The sequence below is a fragment of the Coloeus monedula genome, assembly GCF_965178545.1.
Source record: "Coloeus monedula genome assembly, chromosome: 3".
In the NCBI taxonomy this organism is placed as follows: domain Eukaryota; kingdom Metazoa; phylum Chordata; class Aves; order Passeriformes; family Corvidae; genus Coloeus; species Coloeus monedula.
The window spans coordinates 105,521,497-105,536,057 of NC_138783.1; the positions used below are offsets into that span (position 1 = coordinate 105,521,497).

The following is a 14,561-nucleotide window of genomic DNA, read 5'->3' on the forward strand; positions in this document are numbered from 1 at the left end:
TCAAGGCTTATGTCACCTGCAAGCTGAGATGGAGATATAGCCCCTGGGGATCTCCATCCAGTAAAATGCTAAATAGGAAATTTTCTGTTCCAGACTTCTGAAATCCTAAATTTTAATTGCTTTAGACAGACTTTCTAGGTCTGATTGTTATGTTTAACCATCCTAATTATGAAAACTACTGAGTTTGCCTCTTCCTTTGTTTGAAAGGCCTACCATACTGTGTGCCATTGCAGTTCTTATAATGAGTAGGTAGGTATGTGCACTGATGTACTCTACCAAGGTCATTCTGAATAAACCAAAGGAAAAATACCTGTAAAAATGGCATACTAATACATTGCTATTCTCTAACTGGTATTTAGAGAAATTTTTTGTGTGTTCTTCTTTCTGTTTAATAGAGAGAGGGTGTTCAGATTAGGCTACAACTGATGCAGCTGTGCATGACTTGAGGACTGTTATGGGTAAGTCCTTCACAGCATCACAGCGATTCCTGGCTGTCCAGATGGATGACTGAGTAATATGGAAAGACACTTTTGTATAGACATATTTAATTAAAAAAAAAAAAAAAAGGAAAGAGAGAGAAAGAGAGAGAAAAAGACAGAAAGAAAAAGAAAAAGAAAAAGAAAAAGAAAAAGAAAAAGAAAAAGAAAAAGAAAAAGAAAAAGAAAGAAAGAAAGAAAGAAAGAAAGAAAGAAAGAAAGAAAGAAAGAAAGAAAGAAAAAGAAAGAAAGAAAGAAAAGAAAGAAAGAAAGAAAGAAAGAAAGAAAGAAAGAAAGAAAGAAAGAAAGAAAGAAAGAAAGAAAGAAAGAAAGAAAGAAAGAAAGAAAGAGGAAACTGAATGAAATCCAGCAACAACCAACCAACCAACCAAACCAAACCAACAGCAACAAAAACCCCAGGAATCTCCTCACCCTTACCTCTGGGGAAAGCCAAGAGTGTTTAAAGATAGAATAATTTTCAGTCAGAGCTGTTCCCAGCCTTTTACACACTGAGAAGGGGAGTGATGTCTTAAGAGGCCTCGTAGAAACAGAGACTAGACAGGAGTAAGAGAATAAAGGTGGGTATTTATTTGAAAGGCCTTCAAAGTTACCCCCTGGGGAGTCCAGAGGCTTTTGCCAAGATGGACCCCAAGATGGACTCCAAGTCAGGAGTTCTTAGCACTTTTATAGGTTTAGTTCATTTGCATATCAGGGTTAATTCTCCAATTAAAGCTTCAGTTAATGATGTAATTTCCCCAAGCTTTCCCCCCCTTTAGAGGCTTTTGGTTTATATTTTTTGGGCCTAGGATGGTCTGAGTGTCCTTGGAGAGCAGGCCTGGAGAAGCTTGGTTATGTCTACCTAGGATGAGAGAGCAGAAATTAACAGGCTACAAGAAACTTCAGTTACACGCTGGGCAACACAGGATTTGAAAAATATGAAAGTTAAAACCTAAGGTATCAGGAGGTCAGCAATTGTTTAAAGGAATTAACAGTACTTTGGTACTACTCTTGGGAACCAGTTGCTGCCTTTAACTCTCACACATCTAGTAGCTATTGGCAAGTGAACATTTTTGTCTACATCTCGTACAGTGAGAAAAAAGACATTTCAGACACAGAACACCAGAAATGCTTCAGTTAGTTAGGTGCCATTACATTCCCATTGCTGCAGCATGATGTACATTCTCTAGGGCACGTCAGTCCTATTATACCACCACACAATAGCAAAGGATCATAATATATGAATCACAGTGTATAAAAGTAATGTGACATTTTGTTCTTAGAGTGCTCAAAGCGTAAAAAGCATCAATTCAAGTGCAAGTCTCCCTACTAGAACCACCTTTGACAAAATGCTTAATAGATATATTTTAAAATTTGTGCTGTAATTATTTCTCATGATTCAAATTACCTTCGCAAAAATTAAATTTTCTTAAAATATTAAACTTAGTGCTTAAATTTAAAGCATTTTTTAAATGAACAACCTAGGAACATTGTTTACATTTAGAAGTTGGAAAGTCATCCTAAAAATAAAATGCAGCATATCATTACATCTTTAAGAAAAAAATGTAAACCAATTAATTCCTTAAAAATGTTTGTATGTGCCTATGGAGTTTAAATGTAAAATGGAAATAAATATTTTTGAGCTACTAAATGTCTATATATTTTCATTAGTCATACAAACATTTCTACAGCCACTGTAAAAGAGGCATGAAAATTTGAACTGAGTGAAATCAATATTCTGGCAAAACGGCAAAATTTTTCTAATTTCTACAGAATTAGAGTACAGTAGTTTGCATGCCTGTTTCAGTAGAATTGATGATGATAAAGAGAATCTGCATTTTTACAGTGCCTTGATCTTCAGTATGCTGCCTAGCCCCTGGGTAATTAATCTTGATACCCCAATCTTTGCACTAGTATTATCTCAAGGAAACAGAGAACAGAGCAGACTTCAGAAATTCCATTTTGTGTTTCTTAGGTAAGGCAACTGAACTCATGGCAAAATTTCTCTGGAAGTGCATTTTACAAAATACATGAGAACTCTCTAAGATTCTCCAGTTCAGAAGACATTTTTGCCTCTTGACAAGAATCATTGATAACATGAACTAAACACATTCTTCATGATACTACTTCATTATGATGTTGGGATAATTCTCTAGCTGTTTCTTTTACAAGTATGCAACAATCGACTTCATCCTTATAATCATGCACCATCGAAGAGGTATGTGAGAAACAAGAATCTTTCAAATTAAAAGATCAACATTTCTCTCATTTTACTTTGGCTTTTAAATAAAATGCTTCTTAATTATTCAAAGTTGAGGGTTTTTCTCCTTAAGGAATGCAGACATAAAAAACTTCACTATACCCATGCCATCTTTTTAGCCTATAATTCTCCCAGTATTACATCAGCTTTGTGGGAAATCTAACGGTTACAGGAATTATTTTAACTTAACAGTTATGCAGATGCATTACCATGTTTTGCTTAGATGATCCTCCAGTAGGCATAACCTAACACTGGAAAGACTGTGCAAACAAGTGATTAATGAACTTACCTGATCCAGTTTTTTTATCAGCTCAGAACAAACGATGATCTCCAGGTCACACTTTTTCAGTGCTTTTATGTCTACTAAGTTTTTCACTTTAACAGAAGAACCCCAGCTAGCACTCCTATGGTACTTTGTCCAAGTAAAAATACAGTCTGCCAAGCAATGGAGATTGAGATTTATCATTTTATTATATTAAAAACATAAATGCTGTCTCTTACCTGAATGGCTTTGACATGTGATGCTGGTTGTTTTGACATTTTTATGACAGAGGCTTATCCCTGCAAGCAAAATTGGAAAGTGTTACAGGCTCTGACATTCTGATAGCTATGGAAGATAAGCCAGAACTTAACCCACGCTGCCTCTTGACAGGCATCCATTTCATCTGCCCAGCTCCTGTTTCCATCTCAGTTTCCAAGTTGCTTAGTTATTCCTTCTGAATATCAGAAGGAGACAGAACACCTGAGCTTCTCCAATTAATCTTTCATAGCCACAAATGAAGCTATCTCTTTCACATTAAAAACAATAATGAGTAGAGATAAGGAATCTCTCAAACCTTAACAGCACTGTAAAATGAGTAAGAATTAAGGGAAGCATTTGAGGATAGACAATGTATGATTAGCCCTGTCACAGTATGTATGTGGGAATTATTAGAACTTTCAGTTTAAGCATAAATAAAATAAAGCATAACTTGTTAGGAAATATTGATAAATGCAGACATAACCATTTTCTGACTCACAAATCCTTGCAAAACTTTAATACCTGTGGACTGAAAGTGATCAAGATGGTCAAATGGAAAAATCCTCCTTGACAGTTGCTAGTGCACAAAGTAGCCCCTCCTCAAAGTTTTAGATCATATAGATTAATCAATTTTCTTTAGCAATAAGATCAAAAATAACATATTTTTCCATATAATTTTGTGCAGGTGGAGAAATATGGACTGATACAGTATCAATATACAATAGCAAATGGAAATACACCAAAGTAAAAAGAAAGAAATTTTATTAGCAGATTATTTGAAACACCATCTTAGCTTTTTATTCTCTCACTGGGAAGTTAGGTTTTAACTGGACTAGACTTTCATCAAAGTCTAGTTATTTAGCTACTATAATATAAAGTAAGGTAGTAATTCTAAAAGCTGAGAAATTATTTCACCAGAGAAATTCACTTATCACCACAAACTACAGCACATTTTTTATACTGTATTTAACCTGAGATAGGAAGGGAAGTAATGAGAATAGAAATAAATGACATAGGAGAGAATAGTAGAATTACACTGAGAAATTTAAAGTGTGTCAAAGACTTGGGTACTCCAAAGAGTAAAACTGTCACATGAGGCAGTATCAAAAAAAATATATGGATGAATTGTAGGTTGGCTTCAACTTGGAATACGAGCCTGATTGTATTGCTGGGACTGACTGGAAGACCCTCTCCTGCATATTCTCACATCGGTTTTAAGTCTGTGTACAGTGCTGAGCAGAATTAAAAGTACAAATGACCTGCCATTAGAGGTCTCCCTCTGGTCACACCCTCAGCTGCAAAAAGTGCTGTCCAAACCAACAAAGCATTCCGTCAGAGGACAATCATGGTCTTAAATTGCTTTGGGTTTAAATTTCTTCTACTGAATTAATAAATCAGAAAAAATCCCACTGTGCAAAATAAAACCAGCATTCTTTCAATGAGTTTTATATTGTGGTTTTACATATACAATCTTAAAATGAGAGGGAGTTTAAAACACTTTAGAATTCACTTTAGGGGATGCAATCTCGGCCACTGACCTTCATGACAAAATTCAAACAAATTTCAGAAACACAAAAGGATTTACTACACTCTCCTTTCTTTCTGAAAATCTTTATATGCGTATAAATAACTGCTCTGTTGACCAGTGACTGTATTCCAAAATAAACAAAAAACAATCCCCCAAGTGACTGGGAAGATAGGACTCATAATACGGAATGTTTAATTAATTTTTCTTATCAACTTTTCATCTTTTTAATCAGAATGAAAAATGGAAACAAAAGCACAGGAAAACAACATTAAACATTTTAAAACACAGTGGAACTACTTCCCAAGCACTGCTACAAAGAAATTCTTGCCAAGATGAACTTCATCTTGCATGCCTGTGCATTGCAAAAACAGCCATACAAGCCTCTTGGGCCACTTAGAGATAAATGGCAAGGATTTACCCTGAACCTCAGCTTTAAAACAAGCACAGCAGTAGTGCTCCTCAGCGAGGTGCTCTGGGTTCACAAGCAGTCAGTGTTCAAAATTACTGCAATCAGACACCAGTCCCTAAACATGGATGCATGATACAATTGTGTAGGACTGCTTTTGGAGGAGGTGATTTTCCTACCAGACCGTGCTGTCCTCATTACCGCCAGAGAAATCAGGACAACAGCACACTACTGAGTAAAAATAGATCTCTGGCTCTTTCCCCTTGCCTCCCTTCCCTGAATTTCCTTACAGAGCAATACTGACCATCAATCACAGGAAAATAGACCTTAGATTACAGAACTACCCATTACAGAAGTGATTAGATAATTTTTATAAATTCCTTTGTTCTTTCACCATGTGTCTCAGAGAGAGTCAAGAGTGCTGCACTGATTGTATTAAGTTATTTCTGGTATTCCAATCAGCTCTGCAAACTTGAAAAAATCGCACTTCACCCTTATTTCCACAGCAGGATTTCACATCTCTGGCAAGCAGAGAAACGTAGACAGGCAGCCTGTATTCCCCGGTGTCTTTTTGGCCACCCCACACCTTACCTTTTACCTTTTATGGGCTGCATGCTGAGCCAAACTTAGAAAGCAGTGGCAATGTTAGCTCAGTCTGGAGCTGGTTTATGGCAGACTTCCCTTGCAAATTCCCTTGATTTGCAGTGAAAGTACTCATGAGCAGGACTACTTGTGAAATACAGGACTAGTGCAGTGAAATAAATGAGTGTTTTGAAGCGAAACTTTGTAAAACAAAGGAACCTATCTTCTGTCTCTCTGCTAAAAATAATTTCTGACAGGGCTGCAGCAAGATAATAAGCTGATTTATTCAATTTGCTTTAAATACGATGAGATATCATAATGCCATCTTTTGTAATGCACACAAGAGATGTACAGTACCACATAGACAACAGCAAGAGCCCTCCCCCTGCCCCAGCTGGAAGCTGTCCTCTCCCCCTGCCACATGCACGGCATCAAGCACAATGGGTATTTTGGAGACAGAACTGCAGTGTATTATCTTATTAAAAGGCTTTGACAGGAACTACACTACCCAGACAGTACAATGAAAGCTACCCTGCAGCTTTCAGCCTGTTACATGAAAACTTACTATAAGCTCTAGGCAAATGTGGTCACATTTTCTGTAATACATCACAATAATCTTTGCTACAGTTGCCTGTTAAGAATAGCGAAAGAAACCTCTCTTACATCAAAACCATAATGTAATATTTCACTAACTATAACAAACATAGAGAAAACAACAACCATCTTCCTATGTACTACCGTATTCAAGCTCATACACAGTTCTTATGAGTCACGAGGCATTTAAGTGACTTTCTGTTTAAAATCTTTAAAGATCCCCACAGACTATGAAGCAATAGCAATCTGCTCTGAATACTCTGATACACTGCACGAAACATTAAAATAGGCAGAAACCCGCAACTATTGCAGTAAACTCAGAGCACTTACTAAAGAGTTTTCATAAGGGTCTTTCAAGACTTTAATTGACCCCTTCAAGATTAGCTAATTTATTTACTTATACAAAAAAAGTTCCAAACCGTCAAGTGAGTATGCACACCTCCTTTTGATGCTGAAAGAGATACCTTCTTCTACCAGCTGAGGTATTGACTGTGACCGTTTTAATGTGTCTGAAATAGCTCCGATGCTTTCAGCCTGGACGGCACTGAGTGCTGCTCCAGGCTGGAGCGGGACTCAGCAGAGGAGCGAAGTGTAAAAGGGAATTCCTGTCATAGCTTCCAGTTGTTCTTCCTAAATATAGAGTTTGATTCACCCTGTAACTTGGTCCCCTGTGGCACTTGACCATGGTAAAAGCAGGGCTCAACTGTCAAGCAGGAGGTGTTGAAGGAACACACCTTTAGGTCCTTTTCCTGCCCTCCCTCTCCCTGTCATTCCAGGCTTTTCCCAAGTGCCAGGCATACAGCGGTAGTAGGTAATGCACAACTCCTCCCATGGCATTTGGGGCAGTGCGTGCCTGCCTACGCCACACTGGAGAAGGAAATAATTATGGAGACGTAATTATGAAGAAGTCACCTCGGAGGAACTATCTAGGGGAGGTGAATGACACACCAACGTGACCGTACTGCTGCTGCTTCAGGAGCAAGCTCACACAGCAGCTGCCCTGGGGTGTTGGCAGAGCCTTCCCCCATGCAGGACAGCCCTGCTCACAGGGGAGGGCTCCAGAGCATGCGAGGCCATAGTGACCAGCTGCTGAGCCTGTAGGCATGGGGATGAAGAAAAGCCAAAGGAAGAGCGTGTGTGTGTGTGTGTGTTCGTGAATCACACAGTTGTGCTCGTGCTGGCTGGAGTACTGTCTTAGTGAGGGCTATTGATGGAGATGTCAAAGTTGTGTGTGGGGCATATCCTGAGGTTTCTACTTCCAGAAGCACAGATTCCTGGTCATCTGTGCATCTTCACAAGAATGAATTTCTCTCTTCCTCACTCCTCTGCTGTACCTATTCTCCACCAGATCCACACCAGTAATGGTGACAAGAGCAGCGTCCTTATGAGCAATACTGTACTGGCCACTTGCTGCTGCTACTTGCCACTTTTAGGAGAACAACAACTTTCAAAATTAGTGCCAAAGACATTTATCAAAGAATCACAGAATCATAGGAGTTTCTTTGGAAAGAACCTTAAAGATCATCTAGCTCCAACACCCCTGCCCTGGGCAGGGAACCTTCCACTAGACCATGTTACTCATCAAGACCATCCAGCCTGGTCTTGAACACCTCCAGAGATAGGGAGTCCACAACCTCTCTCAACCTGTCCCAGTGCCTCACCACCTTCACAGCAAACAAGTTCTTCCTAATACCTAATCTAAACCTGCGCTCCTTCAGTTTGAAGTCATTCCCCCTTGTCCTATCACTACAAGCCCTTGTGAAAAGTCCCTCTCCAGTCCTCTCCTCTTGTAGCCAACTCTATGTACTGAAAGGCTGCTAGAAGGTCACCCCAGAGCCTTCTCTTCTCTAAGCCAAACAGGTCAAACTCTCTCAGCCTGTCTTCATGAAACAGGTGCTTTAGCACACTGATCAACTTTGAGACTCTCCTCTGGACTTGTTCCAACAGGTCCACATCTTTCTTATGCTGGGCACCCCAGACCTGTATGTAGTGCTCCAGGTGGGATATCACAAGAGCAGAGTAGAGCAGGAGAATCATCTCCCTCAGTCTGCTGGTCACACCTTTTTTGATGCATCCCAGGATGTGCTTGCCTTTCTGGGCTGCAAGGGCAAGGGCACATTGCAAGGGCACATTGCCAAGTCGTATTGAGCTTTTTGTCTGCAAACACCTCCAGCCTTTCTTCCCAGGGCTGCTCTCAATCCATTCATCCAGCCTATACTTGTGCTTAGGATTGCTCCAATTCAGGCCCTTACACCTGGCCTTGCTGAACTTCAGTAGGTTTGCACAGGCTCATCTCTCAAGCCTGTCAAGGTCCCCCTGGGTGGCAATTAGTTGTAACAACTCATGTCTGGGATAGCGATTTCAGAGAGGATCTCCCTTTAACTCATTTGATCACTGATTCTTTTCATTTCAAGTATCTCAGAGAGGAAGATGACCAAGCAGGCTGCTTCATTAAGCCTGGCTCACTCTCCACTGCCCTCTTTCCCAAAAATGCTGTCATCTGGAAGCCAATAAAGCTGATGACTTGCCCTGGGAGATTGCTGACTCCTTATAGCCACCCCCTTCCCAAGTCGCCACAATAAGATGGATGACTCAGAACTAGGTGCACAACATTCATTTGTGCAGGTCAGGACTGATGGATGTACATATAGCAATCAGCTCAGTCCAAGGAGACCCCTTGGAATATTCCTCAGTAAGGCCGATTATGGCTGTTGTCAAACATTTTGAGGCATGAGAGGATCACTGCACTTGAAACGTGCTGGAGGTCGCAACAGGGCTCACAGAGCTGTTCTTTGGCTAGAACAGAGGCGTCTGCAGTCAGTCTAAGGCCCTGCCTTTCAAGTGGTCGAGACCACATTAAAACAAAGCCAGAATCAGGTAAGTGACTTTACATATCTCCTTCTGAAGGTTCATATTTACAACAAAAGTACCAGAAGGCAATGGAAGAGGCAATATGTTTTTGTAACATGGTCTTGTACCTTAACTTATTTCAGTTTATATTACAATAGTAATATTACAAACTAGCTCTTGAACACAGAGTTCTTTCTTCCATGTGTTGTTAATTTAGCAAAGGTAGGCCATTGTTTAGATTTTACAATCTTCATCTTGCAAATATGCCTAAGAAATACCAGCTCAACACTACTCCCTTCAAAAAATTTTCATAGCAGTGACAAGTAATAGTCTTAGTGATGAGTAAACAGGAAAAGAGTCTGTCACCTACCTAACACCCAGTAACTATCACACCTGAATTGTATTAAATTGTGGAGATAAAAGGAGTAAACTCAAATTTTATCACTAATATCAGAAAATGCAGATCTGAGTAGATTTTGAAGGGGAAAATAGTCACTCTTAGCATTATTTTGCAGCATATCATTGCCGTTGAATAACCTCTAGGATGCACAGCCCCATGACTTGCAGAGTCATCTGTTAAATACATGCAGCAGATGAATTTGTAAGTAAATAATGAGGCATAAGTGCATTTCAGATGATGGATTCAGTGTCTGGCAAGTTAGGCCTTGTACATTGACACACACGGCATAAAATTATTATGTCTTGTGTATAGAGATACAACAGACATAGTAGAAATGCATTTATGTGAAGTATAAAATCCCAATATAGTTAAAAATAGACTTCCGTGGCATTGGTAGAAGCTTGTCTAATTAATATGCTTCCTGGCACAACTTACTAGTTTTGAAAGTGAAGTTGATGGTTAACAGAAATGTGTATGTGTCTTGCTTCTCCACTGAGATATTTCACTGCATAATGTCAGAACTGTTTTTTAAACCTGTCACTACTTAATACACTCACATAAATGTTTTGCTTTTTGAGAAACCTCATGAGCACAGACAAAACTTCCCTGAGCATCCCAAAAGAATTTTTTTCTATTGTAGCCCACAATGTTTTAGTGTAATGCAAACAGTGTAATACAGTTAAAAATTCAAGTCCACACATAAGAAGTCACAACCTCAGCTCACTTGAAGTAAGACTTTTTTAAAGTAAAAAGCTAAAAAATATATTTCTGGAGTTTTGCTTTAAATTACCATGTAGTAGCAACATATTATAGACCTTTAGCAATGCAAAACTTTGCTTCTCTGTCTTAATCTTGGCTACATAAATTACAGTTTTTTATTAGGTAAGAATACTGAGTCCACGATACTAAGTATTTGGCTAATTAATTCCTATCTTTACAGTCATCTGAATTTTTTGATAAAGAATATGAAAACCAAAGTTGCAGTGTAACCAGTATAACTATTCTTTTCATTCAACACACCTAAATTACTGACTAAGATGTAAAAATAAGAAACCTGCTATCAGACAAATTTATCAGAGGACTAATGCAGAGGATAGTGAAAAAAAACCCAAACTCACCACCCATTTTCTAATTCACTCAGATTTTATTTGTATTTTTGGGCTCTCTCCCCTTAGTAAAAATGCACCCATGCAACAATGACTTGGCCCATAGGCTTGATGAAAGGCAGAGCCTTTTAGCAATGGTACCCAGTCACATGCAGTCAGACAGAACTACAGAAATTTAAAATACAGTGGAGCTACCAATTTTCCCAAGCATCACAAACCATTCCTATACTTGGTTTTAACAGAAAACAACTTTGAATCCTAGCTTGCAGAAAGAGTACCAAACCTCAGTGATTTTGTCAGAAGAAAAATTGTTTGAGGAACTATCATCTACTGGTTGTTTACTTCTCCCCATTTTGCCTAATCTTTATTTCTTAATATCAAGAAAAAAATCAAGAACTTGCTCTTGAGTTTCTGCTTGTATAGTTATGCCAACAACAATAACATCAAGTTATTTAAATAATGAATGACATAAAATAGCATGCAAAAGTGTTTGTCTAATAGGCAGGAAATCAATAAAATACAAATCTAAATTAGCTTATTTTGTTCCTGTGGCATTTCTAGGCTACTAAATAATAATTAAACTCCAGCATGCTCTCTTTCTTTTCCACAGAAAAGCACGATGATTATTATCACAGACTGTTCCATAGAGAAATAATTAGCCTTGTATTAAGGAGATGGTCTCGTTAAAGGCGCGCAGTGACCTTGTTCTGAATTTCAGAGTTACAGAATCATTAATAGTGTTGTTAGCATCATCTACGAATTTGTAGTAACTTCTGAAAACTGCCTTATGAATATAACCCATACAAATTCTAGAACATCATAGCTTTGACCACCATTACCCAAAAGCCATACTCTCTGTTCCTTTGTATTGTGTAGAACCTCTAGTTACCTAAATGTTTTTGGTAACTGAAATATGATGATGATTATAATGACGACGATGATGATGATGATGATGATATACAAGCAACAAATTTGTTTCCACTTTTCTCCTGGTCAGCTTTAACCAGTGTATCTGGCAGAGCTGATAGCATAAGAAAGAGAAAGGCTAATGGCAGATTTTGAATATGAAATTTAAATTACATGCTGATTTTTGTAAACATCCTGTCTACTGTAACGATTCACAATTATTTGGAAAAGAAACAAAAGCACGACACTGCACCATGAGATACTGTTCTCAGCAAGCAATTTTGACAAAATAGGAACTGACAATCACTGTCGAAACTTTCAACAGAGAGACTACTAATTGTTTTCACAGATCAGAGTAATTCAAGTAATCATGTACTATCTTTTTCAATCCCATCACACACTTATTTTGCTGATGCCCATCCCCATCAGTTGATCACATCAGCTGTGCACTAGTATATCTTGTCAGATTAAGACCTTACCTGACTGCAGCAAGGCGTTTTGCTGTTGACTCAACCCAGAGATACATATGAGAACTAGGTACAGATATACCAGAGGACTTGGGGACTCAGCACCACAGAAAGTAACTTATTTACCTTTTGAAATAAACCATGACAAAAAATTGCAGCTATGGTCCCTCTGTTAGCACAATCATCTCTAGTCTAACAAAGAGAACAGTGACTAAATTCTGATGATTTCTCATCTGAATGGCATATTGAGAGGAAAGAAATACATGTCTGAGACATGAAAAATCTGTCTGGTAGAAAGATGCACCCAGAACAAGTAAGATGAGGAAATGGGCAGGAGCAGAATTTCAAGGACATTATAAATAAATTATTGCCTTTAGATAAAAAATTACCAAACTCAAGGACAACTTCACCAACCTGCTGAATTATATGTGATTTATCAGTTGCTATCTTTGGTTTGTACCTGCTGAACAGAAAATAAAAGACAAAGATGGTTAAATCATGGGTGTGAAGATTTTTAAAGTTTGAATCAATATCAGGGCACTTCCCTTAGTTCTAAAGAGTCATAAGGAAAAAGTCCTTACCTTGTCACACCTCCAAAGGTCTGAAAAAATAAGGGCATTAAGAAGGAATGCTCTCTATGGTGAACACATGAATAAATCTACTAGTTATACCTACCTATCAAGTAGTCAAACATGACCTCTATTAACCTTATTTTTATTAAATCAAATCTGCTACAGGAACATTCTTCAATTATCTGAGGCCTCTGCCATACAAATATTGCAGATTTTCAGAGAGAAATTGCCAAAAGAATTCAGTGTTAGCACAGAAAGACAATTCCTCCCACTGCTCCATTGGGCATTGATGTTTTCCAATAAAATATCAAATCTCCAGGACTAAAAAGTGTTTCTCTTAGGAAATTACATGAAGGAGTTTTTAAAATCTTCACATCTCACTTTACACCCATATGAATTAGAGTTGTGGACAGGCAATATCTTCTATACAAGGATAGAAACAAGTCTGGAAAAATAAACTATATTAAGCTGTTTCACTCTGTGTCCTCTGGCTGTGCAACACAGGGGTGGCTCTTCAAAGCACAGTTCAGTTCTCAAGATCTGGAGCTAAAAGTGATGATTGAAAATAATTTGTCTTGGAAATCACTTTTGAGAACTGCAGACCGCTCTGTGTTTCCTTTGCCCACCAGCTCTTGGTGAGGTGCTGGCCATTATCTTTATGCCCTGACTAGAGTATCCATGAAGACGTTCACAGCTTTATTGCAGCCAACTCTCAAACCATTTATTTTTATTAGTAAGAAAGGAAATGTTCTTAGCTTATGCTCCTAACATAAAGTGGTCTCTGTAAGGCAAACCCACTCTTTCGTCATGGATAGTTCCGGTGCTCTGGCTGACAAGGGGCAGAGTGGATTTGTAGTACTGGGACACCAGTTAAAATTAGTTTATCCACTGTGTGCAGTGCTGTGCAATCACAAAGCTGCTCACCTCTGTCCTTGAGGTAGAACAAAATCAGTGCTGGTTTAACTGAGTGCCATGCTGCATGATGAAGCAATTCAGGAGCTCCTTCAGCCATCTGTACAGTCCAAGTGGACAGTTACGGGGATATCCTCACCGGCTCATCCTGTGCAAGACATTCCTATTGTTAGACAGCCAAGTATCACACATGCATAGATGAATCCAGACTGGATGGGGCCCTGAGCAACCTGGTCTAGGGGAAGGTGTTCCTGCCCATGGTGGGGGATTGAAACTAGGTGGTCTTTAAGGCCCCTCCCAACCCAACCCTATCCATGCTTCCATGAACAGAAATGCTTCAGGCTTTAACAGCCTATGAAACTATGAACTACTTTGTCCCAAACTGTTACCTCACTTTGACTTTTCATGCTAAGGCCACTTCTTTTCCTAGGGTTTAAGGCTGCCCTACAGGTTTTGGGGTTAAAAGTTGATAGGTTTAACGCTATCATGTGCATTTATTTCAGGTTACAGTAAGCATGAAACAATACCTGTTAGACTGAAACTATTCTATTTATTTTGCATTCTGCAGTAGAATAAGGGGATTGTGTCCATAGGAACTTTACAGGTAATTTAAAGCAGAAAAATCCCCCAAACCTTGAAACAATTGTTTGATATTATGCCCTTTTATACTCTCCTCCTTCACTAAGCCCTTTATTTCCTGTAATTTAGGTAAACTCACTTTCATGGATAGACTTTTAAAGTTGTAAAGGGCTCCCGACATAAGAGCTAATGCTGAAGAGCTGTTCTCCAGTAGATATTCCATGCTTTTCCTCATTCATAACTTCTAAATGCTTACAGAGGGTACAAGCAAGACTATAATCTAAAATGGTCAGTATAAGCCTGAAACTAGTATTCCTCTGGAAATGTACTCTAGAATAATATTCAAGCCACATGTCTCAAGTTTCACCATTTCCTTTGCTTTTCTTTAAAGTCTGATACTTACTTC

General features: G+C 38.6%; 1 protein-coding gene across 3 annotated transcripts in view; it reads right to left on the minus strand.

Moving 5' to 3' along the window:
* The window catches only part of SMPX (small muscle protein X-linked), a 40,830-nt gene extending 33,887 nt beyond the window's left edge, over positions 1-6,943 (minus strand). For all 3 annotated transcript variants that reach the window (XM_082278882.1, XM_082278883.1, XM_082278884.1), the window contains exons 1-2: positions 6,803-6,943; positions 3,235-3,294 (exon numbers count right to left, since the gene is read on the minus strand). In XM_082278882.1, coding sequence (XP_082135008.1) covers positions 3,235-3,273 — 39 coding nt within the window. In that variant the 5' untranslated portion in view covers positions 3,274-3,294; positions 6,803-6,943. The remainder of the gene's footprint in view (positions 1-3,234; positions 3,295-6,802) is intronic.
* Between the last annotated feature and the right edge of the window lie 7,618 nt (positions 6,944-14,561).